Genomic DNA, 14,050 nt, shown 5'->3' on the forward strand with positions numbered 1-14,050 from the left:
GAAGCCACTCCTTCGTTGCCTGGGAGGTGTGTTTGGGATCATTGTGATGGTGAAAGACCCAGCCACGTTTCATCTTCAATGCCTTTGCTGATGGAAGGAGGTTTTCACTCAAAATCTCACGATACATGGCCCCATTCATTCTTTCCTTTACACGGATCAGTCGTCCTGGTCCCTGTGCAGAAAAACAGCCCCAAAGCATGATGTTTCCACCCCCATGCTTCACAGTAGGTATGGTGTTCTTTGGATGCAACTCAGCATTCTTTGTCCTCCAAACACGACGAGTTGAGTTTTTACCAAAAAGTTATATTTTGGTTTCATCTGACCATATGACATTCTCCCAATCCTCTTCTGGATCATCCAAATGCACTCTAGCAAACTTCAGACGGGCCTGGACATGTACTGGCTTAAGCAGGGGGACACGTCTGGCACTGCAGGATTTGAGTCCCTGGCGGCGTAGTGTGTTACTGATGGTAGGCTTTGTTACTTTGGTCCCAGCTCTCTGCAGGTCATTCACTAGGTCCCCCCGTGTGGTTCTGGGATTTTTGCTCACCGTTCTTGTGATCATTTTGACCCCACGGGGTGAGATCTTGCGTGGTGCCCCAGATCGAGGGAGATTATCAGTGGTCTTGTATGTCTTCCATTTACAAATAATTGCTCCCACAGTTGATTTCTTCAAACCAAGCTGCTTACCTATTGCAGATTCAGTCTTCCCAGCCTGGTGCAGGTCTACAATTTTGTTTCTGGTGTCCTTTGACAGCTCTTTGATCTTGGCCATAGTGGAGTTTGGAGTGTGACTGTTTGAGGTTGTGGACAGGTGTCTTTTATACTGATAACAAGTTCAAACAGGTTCCATTAATACAGGTAACGAGTGGAGGACAGAGGAGCCTCTTAAAGAAGAAGTTACAGGTCTGTGAGAGCCAGAAATCTTGCTTGTTTGTAGGTGACCAAATACTTATTTTCCACCATAATTTGCAAATAAATTCATTAAAAATCCTACAATGTGATTTTCTGGAAAAAAAATTCTCATTTTGTCTGTCATAGTTGACGTGTACCTATGATGAAAATTACAGGCCTCTCTCATCTTTTTAAGTGGGAGAACTTGCACAATTGGTGGCTGACTAAATACTTTTTTCCCCCACTGTATATCTCCGGGAAGCAGAAGGGCGGAGGTGTGTGTTTCATGATTAACGACTCATGGTGTAATTGTAGTAACATACAGGAACTCAAGTCCTTTTGTTCACCCGACCTAGAATACCTCACAATCAAATGCCGACCGTATTATCTCCCAAGAGAATTTTCTTCGGTTATAGTCACGGCCGTGTACATCCCCCCTCAAGCCGATACCACGACGGCCCTCAAAGAACTTCACTGGACTTTATGCAAACTGGAAACCACATATCCTGAGGCTGCATTTATTGTAGCCGGGGATTTAAAACAAAGCAAATTTGAGGACTAGGCTGCCGAAGTTCTATCAACATATCGACTGTTGTACTCGCGCTGCTAAAATCCTCAACCATTGCTATTCGAACTTCCGGGAGGGTTATAAGGCCCTCCCCCGCCCTCCTTTCGGCAAACCTGACCACGACTCCATTTTGCTCCTCCCTTCCTATAGGCAGAAACTCAAACAGGAAATACCCGTGCTAAGGACTATTCAACGCTGATCTGACCAATCGGAATCCACGCTTCAAGATTGTTTTGATCACGCGGACTGGGATATGTTCCGGGTAGCTTGCGAAAATAATCTAGACGAATACACTGAAACGGTGACTGAGTTTATCAGGAAGTGTATAGGTGATGTTGTGCCCACTGTGACTATTAAAACCTACCCTAACCAGAAACCGTGGATAGATGACAGCATTCGCGCAAAACTGAAAGCGCGAACCACCGCATTTAACCATGTCAAGGTGACTGGGAATATGGCAGAATACAAACAGTGTAGCTACTCACTCCGCAAGGCAATTCAACTGGAAAAACATCAGTATAGAGACAAAGTGGAGTCGCAATTCAACGGCTCAGACACGAGACGTATGTGGCAGGGTCTACAGACAATCACGGACTACAAAAGGAAAACCAGCCACGTCGCCGACACCGACGTCTCGGTTCCAGACAAGCTAAACACCTTCTTCGCCCGCTTTGAGGATAATACAGTGCTACCGAATAGGCCCACTACCAAGGACTGTGGCCTCTCCTTCTCCGTGGCCGACGTGATTAAGACATTTAAGCATGTTAACCCTCGCAAGGCTGCCGGCCCAGACGGCATCCCTAGCCGCGTCCTCAGAGCATGCGCAGACCAGCTGGCTGGTGTGTTTACGGACATATTCAATCTCTCCCTTTCCCAGTCTGCTGTTCCCACATGCTTCAAGATGGCCACCATTGTTCCTGTACCCAAAAAATCAAAGGTAACTGAACTAAATGACTATCGCCCCGTAGCACTCACCTCTGTCATCATGAAGTGCTTTGAGAGACTAGTCAAGGATCATATCACCTCTACCTTACCTGTCACCCTAGACCCACTTCAATTTGCTTTCCGCTCCAATAGATCCACAGACGATGCAAGCGCAATCACACTGCCCTATCCCATCTGGACAAGAGAAATACCTATGTAAGAATGCTGCTCATTGACTATAGCTCAGCATTCAACACCATAGTACCCTCCAAGCTCATCATTAAGCTCGAGGCCCTGGGTCTGAACCCCGCCCTGTGCAACTGGGTCCTGGACTTCCTGACGGGCCGCCCCCAGGTGGTGAAGGATCCTCAACACTGGGGCCCCACAAGGATGCATGCTCAGCCCCCACCTGTACTCCCTGTTCACCCATGACTGTGTGGCCAAGCACGCCTCCAACTCAATCATCAAGTTTGCAGACGACACAACAGTAGTAGGCTTGATTACCAACAATGACGAAACCGCAGTGGAGAAGGTGGAAAGCTTCATGTTCCTTGGCGTACACATCACCAACAAACTGAAATGGTCCACCTACGCAGACAGTGTGGTGAAGAAGGCGCAACAGAGCATCTTCAACCTCAGGAGCCTGAAGAAATTCGACTTGGCACCTAAAACCCTCACAAACTTTTACAGATGCACAATTGAGAGCATCCTGTTGGGCTGTATCACTGCCTGGTACAGCAACTGCACCGCCCGCAACCGCAGGGCTCTCCAGAGGGTGGTGCGGTCTGCCGAACACATTACCGGGGGCAAACTACCCACCCTCCAAGACACATACATCACCCGATGTCACAGGAAGGCCAAAAAGATCATCAAGGACATCAACCACCCGAGCCACTGCCTGTTCACCCCGCTATCATCTAGAAGGCGAGGTCTGTACAGGTGCATCAAAGCTGGAACCGAGAGAATGAAAAACTGCTTCTATCTCAAGGCCATCAGACTGTTAAATAGCCATCACTAGCACATTAGAGGCTGCTGCTGCCTATTGAAATCACTGGCCACTTTAAGAAATGGAACACTAGTCACTTTAATAATGTTTACATATCTTGTCCTACTCATCTCATATGTATATACTATTCTATAATATTCTACTGTATCTTAGTCCATGCCGCTCTGTCATTGCTTTTCCATTACATTTTTTTACATTTTTTTAGCAGACGCTCTTATCCAGAGCGACTTACAGGAGCAATTAGGGTTAAGTGCCTTGCTCAAGGGCACATCGACAGATTTTTCACCTAGTCGGCTCGGGGATTAGAACCAGCAACCTTTCGGTTACTGGCACAATGCTCTTAACCACTAAGCTACCTATATATATTCTTAAATTACATTCCTTACTAGTTTTGTGTGTATTGGGTATATGTTGTGAAATTGTTAGATATTACTTGTTAGATATTACTGCACTGTCGGAGCTAGAAGCACAAGCATTTCGCTACACCCGCTATAACATCTGCTAAACACGTGTATGTGACAAATAACATTTGATTTGATTTGATTTATATTAACAGTATTGCACTTTTCATGTAGCCTACTCTTGGCCAGCTAATAGCCTAAGCACTGATCAAGCAACATTATTGACAAACGTTCAAGTCCTGTTGCTGCAGGATTATTTTGCTGTGACAATATAGGTCAAATTAAGATCTCCAGCTTCAAATTCACCATCTTCATTACCGCAAATGTCTTCTCATATAATTTTGTTGCCATGCAACAGCTCAATATGACTCTATCGTTATGGTGACAAATCAGTGTGGGGTCTAGGTAAAGGGGTGACAAAAAAATATATACATGTATTCAGAGAAAATCCCTAGTATTGGCTTTACATTTCTAAACACAGTGCACAGCATGTCCTTAATTCAGTTCATACATAGTAATTGAGTAAGAGAAGCAGGCTACTTTAAAATGTTTACTTGAAATATGTCCTGTTTTACAGTAATGGCCTGAGTTAATAAAAAACTAAAACAGTCTATTGTGCTGCCGTGTGAAAATGGGTTACATTAAACCCCGATTCATCTGGCCACATCAGGGGGAAATGAATAAGTGCATGCACTAGTCAGTACATCTGAAGTTGGAGAGTTTGAAGTTTGATGAGGAGTCTGGAGATGACTATCAAACCCTCTCCCAGGCAGAGTGAGTCATTCCACTGCACACCCACTGTACTGGCACTCCCTCTATCACCATTAATGCTTCAAGTGTGTGTAACAGGAGAGAGTAAGAGGCAACATCAACACCAGTATGTCAACAGGTTTATTCTTCAATAACATCAATTTACAGAATGTGGATTGGCTACAACCATCAACTGTTCTGATATAGTTCATAGTTCAAGAAGTAGAGTGTATTGAGTTCAATTCACTTAAAGTAATAATTTAAGTTGATTAACATTTATAGCTAAGTTATGAGATGGTGATTTTTGGTTGGGTGCTTATGCTCTGTACACTCTGTAAATGTGTGTGTGTGTGTGTGTGTGTGTGTGTGTGTGTGTGTGTGTGTGTGTGTCTACCTCAGACAACATGACTACTGGATGCCATCTTTCCGTGAGCAACGTCTTTAGATCTCTAATGATTAGCGATTAGCATACTATTGAGTAATGACTTCAAAGTAGTAGACCATGTTGGGAGGAAGAGAGACACTCTATTAAATAATATCACATAGAACCACACTGGCTCTCAGGAGCAGATTGAGGAATGTCTGGACATTATCTGATATGAATCATACCACACATCATATGCAGATCTATGTGAGATAATTACAGTGAAATGTCCATGGATTTAAAACTGTATCTCTATTTGAACTAAGAGTCCTCCCAATTAGCCTCTACTATCTTTTAATTCAATCCTTGGAGACGTTATCAGCCATTAGAAAAAGACCCACAGATAGACAGATCAAAGACTTGGCATTTCAGCTCCAATTCCTTTTACAGTGGCCGCAATTAAGGGGAATTAACATAAATGCGTTTACATATAAGTCAATTACCAGGTACATAGAAATGTAATGTTGGTAGGATCTGATAAGTACAAAATGAGTAATGACGGCTTTGTATAAACACATCAGAATGATTTTTTTTTGTGCAAAATGAATAGTTACACTCCAATTGCAAGTAAATATGCCAATATACTAAACAAAAAAACAAAAACAGAAAGCAAACACAACAGAAAAAGAAAGGGCTACAATTCTGTCTCATCCCATTCACACATGACTGATGTAGAGCAACCTAGGCTACTTTTATGAACTCTACTTACATCGAGGTAGCTTTCATGGCACTTTTACCAGGTGGTGAAAATAATTAAATCAATAAAATTAAAAAAATCTGCAAAAGAAGTTCACTTGTAAACATATTTTCCTTCCATTCTAGACATTTGAGTGACAGTTTATACAATACTGTAAGTCATTTTTCTGCTACGTCAAGATTCATAACCATATAAGTTAGCAGACAATTGAAAATAGATCAATATACATAACCAATACAAATCAACAGAGAAGAGCTGCTAGTATATCCCACCCTTACCTCCACTGTTTCCTCTCTGACCAGCAACAGCCCTATAGCCACTGCCTGTTCCACATGTAAAGCTCTCAGTCTTTAAACAAATGGACTGGTTTACATGGTATCCATTTGATTGTATGACATTCATTACAGTTGAATAGGACAGAAAATACATTGACACCGCGATTCTCCAGGACTCGATTCTCTCTTGACTGTTGACCTATTGAACTCTTTCAACACTGGTTTATTAGAGCGTTGGTCCAATCAGACCCAGGCACGGACATCGCCTCCCCAGTCCAAGCACCTCCCACGGTACCATGCGCCTGTTATTGGCTGAAACAGCAGCAGGAGTCGCAGCCTCCGGAGCAGCCCACAGAAGATGGCCGCCGCCACCACCACCAGCGGTGACATCATCACGAAGCCCAGGATGATGAGGGCGGAGCAGCTGTTATCGTCGAGGTAACGGCAGATAGGAGAGGGGGAATCTAGGACCTGCGGGGGTAGAACGTAGACTAATGTTACGTCCAGACAGAAACACACTCCAGTGATAGGGACAATTCTATTGATGCAGTACGTGTTTCTGAGTTGTTTTTGTTAGTGAAGCAAATATTTGTACTTTAGTTTAACTGAACAGAACTGAGGGGGAGGGAGAGTGTGTGTGTGTGTGTGTGTGTGTGTGTGTGTGTGTGTGTGTGTGTGTGTGTGTGTGTGTGTGTGTGTGTGTGTGTGTACACGGGAGGGACCATAAGACGGAAGGTACTGGGGTGTGTGACAGACTCTTTCCCAGTTTCCCTCCACTGTTCACTGTTCAGATAAGAAGCAGCCCAGAGCTGCCAATACAATCCCTAGGCTGTCAATCACCTGTGAGCGCCACAGAAATGGAGAGGGAGAGAGATAGAGAGAGAGAGGGTGAGAGAGAGCGGGAGGGAGAGAGATAGAGAGAGGGAGAGAGATAGAGAGAGGGACGGTGAGAGAGAGAGGGAGGAAGATGGAGAGAGAAACTGGAATGAGACGAGAGAGACAGTCAGAGAGACAGATAGAAATAAGGGTGGAGCCCCTGCTCTGCTTTCTAAACTTGATTAAAAACCTGTGAGCAATGCTAATCGGTGACATACATTACATGACCAAAAATATGTGGAGACCTGCTCATCGAACATCTCATTCCAAAATCATGGCCATTAATATGGAGTTGGTCCCCCCTTTGCTGCTATAACAGCCTCCACTCTTCTGTGAAAGCTTTCCACTAGATGTTGGAACATTACTGCGAGAACTTAAGATTTCCCTTCACTGGAACTAAGGGGCCTAGCCCGAACTATGAAAACAGCCTGACCATTATTCCTCCTCCACCAAACTTTACAGTTGGCACTATGTATTGGGGAAGGTAGCGTTCTCCTGGCGTCCGCCAAACCCAGATTTGTCCGTCAGACTGCTAAAGTGGTGAAGCATGATTCATCACTCCAGAGAACGCGTTTCCACTGCTCCAGAGTCCAATGGTGGTGAGCTTTACACCACTCCAGCCGACGCTTGGCATTGTGCATGGTGATCTTAGGCTTGTGTGCGGCTGCTCGGCCATTGAAACCTATTTCATGAAGCTCCTGAAGAACAGGTCTTGTGCTGACGTTGCTTCCAGAAGCAGTTTGGAACTCGGTAGTGAGTGTTGCAACCGAGGAAAGACGATTTTTACACACTACGCGCTTCAGCACTCGGTGGTCCCAATCTTTCTGTGAAGGTGGCATCCTATGATGGTGCCACGTTGAAAGTCACTGAGCTCTTCAGTAAGGCCATTCTACTGCCAATATTTGTCTATGTAAATTGTATGGCTGTGCGCTCGATTTTATACACCTGTCAGCAACGGGTGTGGCTGAAATAGCCAAATCCACTAATTTGAAGGGGTGTCCACATACTTTTGTATACATAGTGTACTAAACTCAGCAAAAAAAGAAAGTCCCTTTTTCAGGACCCTGTTCAAAGATAATTCATAAAAATCTAAATAACTTCACAGATCTTCATTGTAAAGGGTTTAAACACTGTTTCCCATGCTTGTTCAATGAGCCATAAACAGTTAATGAACATGCACCCGTGGAACTGTCGTTAAGACAGTAACAGCTTACAGAAGGTAGGCAATTAAGGTCACAGTTATGAAAACGTAGGACACTAAAGAGGCCTTTCTACTGACTAAAACACCTAAAGAAAGATGCCCAGGGTCCCTGCTCATCTGTGTGAATGTGCCTTAGGCATGCTGCAAGGCGGCATGAGGACTGCAGATGTGGCCAGGGCAATAAATTGCAATGTCCGTACTGTGAGATGCCTAAGACAGCGCTACAGGGAGACAGGATGGACAGCTGATCGTCCTCGCAGTGGCAGACCACGTGTAACAACACCTGCACAGGATCGGTCCATCCAAACATCACATCTGCGGGACAGGTACAGGATGGCAACAACAACTGCCCGGGTTACACCAGGAACACACAATCCCTCCATCAGTGCTCAGACTGTCCACAATAGGCTGAGAGAGGCTGGACTGAGGGCTTGTAGGCCTGTTGTAAGGCAGGTCCTCACCAGACATCACCGGCAACAACGTCGCCTATGGGCACAAACCTACCGTCACTGGACCAGACAGGACTGGCAAAAAGTGCTCTTCACTGAGAAGTTGCGGTTATGTCTCACCAGGGGTGATGGTCGGATTCGCGTTTATCATTGAAGGAATGAGCGTTACACCGAGGCCTGTACTCTGGAGCGGGATCGATTTGGAGGTGGAGGGTCCGTCATGGTCTGGAGCAGTGTGTCACAGCATGATCGGACTGAGCTTGTTGTCACTGCAGGCAATCTCAACACTGTGCGTTGCAGGGAAGAAATCCTCCTCCCTCATGTGGTACCCTTCCTGCAGGCTCATCCTGACATGACCCTCCAGCATGACAATACCACCAGCCATACTGCTCGTTCTGTGCGTGATTTCCTGCAAGACAGGAATGTCAGTGTTCTGCCATGGCCAGCGAAGAGCCCAGATCTCAATCCCCTTGAGCACGTCTGGGACCTGTTGGATCGGAGGGTGAGGGCAAGGGCCATTACCCCCAGAAATGTCTGGGAACTTGCAGGTGCCTTGGTGGAAGAGTGGGGTAACATCTCACAGCAAGAACTGTGAGAGGAGGAGATGCACTGCAGTACTTAATGCAGCTGGTGGCCACACCAGATACTGACTGTTACTTTTGATTTTGACCCCCCCTTTGTTCAGGGACACATTTTTCAATTTCTGTTAGTCACATGTCTGTGGAACTTGTTCAGTTTATGTCTCAGTTGTTGAATCTTGTTATGTTCATACAAATATTTACACATGTTAAGTTTGCTGAAAATAAACGCAGTTGACAGAGGACGCAGAGGATGTTTCTTTTTTTGCTGAGTTAATATACAGACACTGTCAGCAAGAGGGAAGACAGAGAGATACAGATACACAGAGAGGGACAGACACAGACAGACAGACACGCACGTGCACACACAAAAATACTTACAGTACATACAAGTACACAAACACTCAAATACACTCAGTGTGTTCTCTTTAGGGCTACATTCTATAAGATCCCTCTGGCTGTCACGCCCTGGCTCTGGGGACTCTTATATGTTGAGCCAGGGTGTGGATTTTCTATGTTTTGTTTTCTATGTTTTTGGTTCTAGTTCGTTTTGATCTATGTTGGCCAGGGTGGTTCCCAATCAGAGGCAGCTGTAGTTCGTTGTCTCTGATTGGGGACCATACTTAGGTAGCCTGTTTTCACTAGTTTATTGTGGGATCTTGTTCCGAAAGGTTTGTGTTGTAACCTAGGACTTCACGTATCGTTTGTTTATTGTTTTGGTTCGTGTGTGTACTACAAATAAAGAATGTACGCTTATCACGCTGCGCCTTGGTCCGCTTCATCTGTCAACGAACGTGACACTGGCATAGAATTCTCTCATTGTCAGCATTTTCAAGAGGAATTTCCCCACCCACCTCGACTGAACGCTGCAACCTCGAGCCCATCATCAACTATAAATACAACAACACGCACACGCACGTGCACACACACACACATTTTCTCCACTTCACTCTTTCTGTCTTGTCAGCATAGTCCTGGGCCCAGCTGGGGACTAACTGCCACTAATTCAACAATCATGTCTTGTCATGGATATCCTCTCTCACTGTCCCATCCTTCACTTCTCCAACTGTTGATTGACATCCCCATCTCTGGCAGGCAGCAAGTGTCTATACTGGCACTTGTTGTATTATATATATAGTACTGTTCACAACATACTATTAGGCTACACATTACACATACCACTCACCTTCTGTGTAATGGTGCCTCCTCCCCAGCCATCACTAATGAAGACGTCTTGAAAATACCAGTGTCTTCAAAACACTTTTAAGACATTAAGAATCAATTGCTATTGATTTAATTAAAGGCAACTTTCCAAAGAAAGAGCAATCAGTGTGTTTGATCATACACAAACTTCTGCCAAATGTCAAAAAAGCTAGCAAATGGCAGTAAAAGGCAGACAAAATACAACAGAGACACATTTTACTGTAACATCAATAATGGAGACAAGCAAGGCCACCTGGCACGGCGCCAACTCTACCAGATGAGGAGCTGAAGAAATATGACCGCAGATCGCTGTCAGAAGGTGATTTGGGGGGTTTACTTTTCGCCAAGGGCAACAGCTGTAGATCTTAGAGGACACTTTGGCATCATTATGAGACTGATAGCGTTTACTGATGTGTCCGCGCCATGAATCTGGTCCTCATGACGTGTCTAAAGAGGACCACCTCAGATTGCACATCATAATCCTGTTTTAGACACAGTCCACCTGTTCTTAAAGGTGGTCTTAAAGTTTGTCAGACGTGTTAAAGAGATTGAACGGGATCTTAAGCACTTACAAATCCATAACATATTGTACGATTTGGAATTGATAACATATCATACGGATTACAGAATTGTTTTATGTATTTTTTTGCAGGACGTAACATATCATCCAAAATGGATGACGTAGTATACAATTATGCACAGTTTCCGGGTACCCGTTTTGGCTTGTGAGCACTACTTTCAAAACTACTGGCTGAAATTATACAAAAGCTTTATAAAGCATCTTTAAAGGAAAATACAGATTCCAGGAAAACTTTCCTGTAATGCAGGAAATGTAAAACTTGAAGTTTAATTGAGGTTTAAAAAGGCATCTGAAGTTTGTCATTTCCACTTTGAAATTTCAGACTTGATTTTCCCGTACGAAAAATGTATCAACCCCTAATAAAAAAGTCAATTAATTATAATCCACATAATAATTCACATTTCCTGTTGCTGCAGGATTATTTTCCTTTTGCATGCAAAATGCATCATACTCTGACACTTTCTGTATTTTGAATGTTCTATATCTTGAAAACTTGATTGCTGACATGTAAAACATTTTGGGATTGTATCAACAGTGGACTAATGAAACATACTAAAAGATAGTTTTTGTGTGGACTTTTCCATTGAGTCCTTAAAAGTGGTATTTTGCCAAGATGCATCCAGCAATATGCCTACCTTTCTCATTCATTTGGGATTGAGTAATATACTGTAGTATAATAGGCCAATGAAGTGATGTCAGCTTCTGGGGGATGTCTAAAGAAGGGTGAGGCTGACAGGGGTTGGCAGGGACGTCATATCTTACCCAGAAATGTAGGGGTGTCTGTCTGCCCCTGATCCAGGGTGTTCCCAGAGCCGGTGCTGAAGTCACACAGGGTTTGCCCCAGAGTTCTGTGCTTGCCCCCATACTCTTCATACTCTACATACTCCCACTTGGACAGATACTTGAACCTCAACATCCTGTCCCACCCTAAGGCTGTGTCTGTTTGCCTCTGGTCCAGGGTGTTCTCGATGTCGATGCCATGCACAACAAGAACTGAATCCTACCATGCGTTAGATACTTGGGCATGCCCGGTATACTTTTACTGTGTTGGGGTAGGGTGTAGCAGGAAGGAATCTTTCATGTAAACTCATGTTGAAACACCTTCAAACACCTTCATGTTGGAGCACGGCAGACAGTCATCCACTAGTGGGGTTCTTATTACGTAAAGGTTATTTTAGTTCCAAATGCAAATAAGCTGTTTAAAGGGTTGCCGTGGGTTACAGGGCTCAACCTCAGAGCCAATCAATGATCATGATTCTTGTGTGGTTCTGTGGCAGAGTGAGCCAGTGTAGAGCTCAGCATCAGGTCACATATTAACCAGGGGTGGGAGACTGGGAGCGGCTCTGATTTGACTGGAGACGCTCTGTGACCTCAATTCTGAGATGAAATCCTACCAAGCTACAGGAAATGGCTGTCAATTGGCTGGAATTCTAACCACAAGATTCTGATGTTTGTGTTAGAGACTTTGAGTGGCGCTATGAGCGGGCCACTACTTACCCGTGAGTGGCAGAGGAAGCCGGCGTAGAGCAGCAGTGAGGCGGGCAGCAAGACCAGGGCAAACACGGCCACCAGGACCAGGACACACACCAGGGCCACACCCACATTCCACAGCAGCAGCCCCACCCCACACGCCACACAGCCACACCTGCCCCGGCGGGTGCCCCACGCGCTGCCCTCACTGTGGGCCGTGGGAGGAGGCAGCATCTTCACCCTCTCACCCACCCAGAACTCCTGCTGCTCCTTCTCCTCGTCGCCTGAGCCCCCCTCGTCCAGGTCCACGTCCACCCCACACATCCTGATAGAGAGAGAGAGAGGGAGGGAGGGAGACAGTAGGAATAAATTGATACATTTAACCATGTAGTGTTATCAGCAGGAGAATGTCATTCTTCATGGATGTGGTATAATCCTATTTTCCTACAATCACTTGTTCTATATTTCCCAAAACGTTGATGCCTTTACCACTGGGATGTCATGGACCACCACACAACTTTGTGACTAAAGTGATGTTTGATGAACAGCTCTAAAACAGACTTTAACACAGAGAACAAATGTACTATGTATTTGGTTTAAAGCTGCCTGAGCTGTGATGATGAAATATGACTAATGCATGTAGCTGCATGGGGTGTTTCTCACTGTTTTTAGTCACACAAATGCAACTTTTCAGGTGATTTACCTATCAAGCTCATTTCCGAATAGGAACCTTGCTAGGCTGTGAGAATGTAAAATGCTGGAGGATGTTTGCTTGTGTAGATTGTCATAATTTGTGCCAGTGCCAGCCTCAAGGAGTGAAGCTATTTCAATAATTTAAGTCTGATAATAGCACACCGGACCTCATATGCAGACTATGAGTGGAGCAGCTGGCCTTTTCCACATTCCAATAGAGATCCAATCTCATTCATCTGTTAGATGTTTATCCTGTCATATAATTCCTTGATTTAACTCAACGCTCAGTTTTAATTGTCATGTAGATATTTTATCTACCAATAAAATGGGTTTCTAGGCCTTATGACTATTGAGGTATACAAAGAAATCCTGGAAAGGAAAGACTTCTTATTGATCCCTCGACCACCTTTTGCATCTATTACAGTAGGTGAAAGTCCACTTTGTCTCTCCGTCCAGAAATGTTTTAACTTCCTTGCCCTGTGTTAACCCAATGAGTCCCACCACGACACCGGCTCAATTTGGACTTCTAACCCTTTTTAAACATAATGTGTTTGAGTCTATTTATTCTGCATCTGTTGGTACCTACCATTAGTCTGTGTGATTAATGGGGGCTGAGCTAGTCGAGTCCGAATAGTTTGAGCTAAAACTATTAAAATATATCTGTGAAAAGCTGAGACTCTCACAAACACGCACATGTAACATGTTTTGCTCTATGATGCTCACAAGCTACACAGGTGTTGTTAGAAGGTAAGGGGTTATTCTACATAGAAGATCCAAGAAATCCAAGGACACAGTGTCTATAATACTGTAATAAGCTCACATAGTTACTGTCACAAACTCCAAACTCCACACAGTTGTCACTGACTAGTTGGATATTCATTTCCCACTGCGCAAACAATTTCTTTACTTACAGCATTCATATAAATTCATTTTCATCAGGTTTTTGATTTGGTGGACCTTATTTTATATTGACTTTTGTCAAATAAAACTCATGAATTCAACTGTTTATGTAAAATTGTGTTCTACTTGTAGCTGTGGTTGTCCTGAACAAGAAAATGGTG

The 14,050-nt window shown here is 44.3% G+C and overlaps 1 protein-coding gene across 1 annotated transcript; it reads right to left on the reverse strand.

Annotated features, from left to right (window-relative positions):
- Nucleotides 1–6,182: 6,182 nt before the first annotated feature.
- On the reverse strand, nt 6,183–12,620 carry LOC311137939 (transmembrane protein 88-like; the record flags this gene model as incomplete). Its single annotated transcript, XM_084172561.1, has 2 exons — nt 6,183–6,410; nt 12,324–12,620. The coding sequence occupies 2 exons, from the start codon at nt 12,618–12,620 to the stop codon at nt 6,183–6,185; spliced, it is 525 nt and encodes a 174-aa protein (XP_084028687.1).
- Between the last annotated feature and the right edge of the window lie 1,430 nt (nt 12,621–14,050).

This window comes from Coregonus lavaretus (assembly GCF_964263955.1).
Source record: "Coregonus lavaretus genome assembly, chromosome: 12".
Lineage (NCBI taxonomy): Eukaryota > Metazoa > Chordata > Actinopteri > Salmoniformes > Salmonidae > Coregonus > Coregonus lavaretus.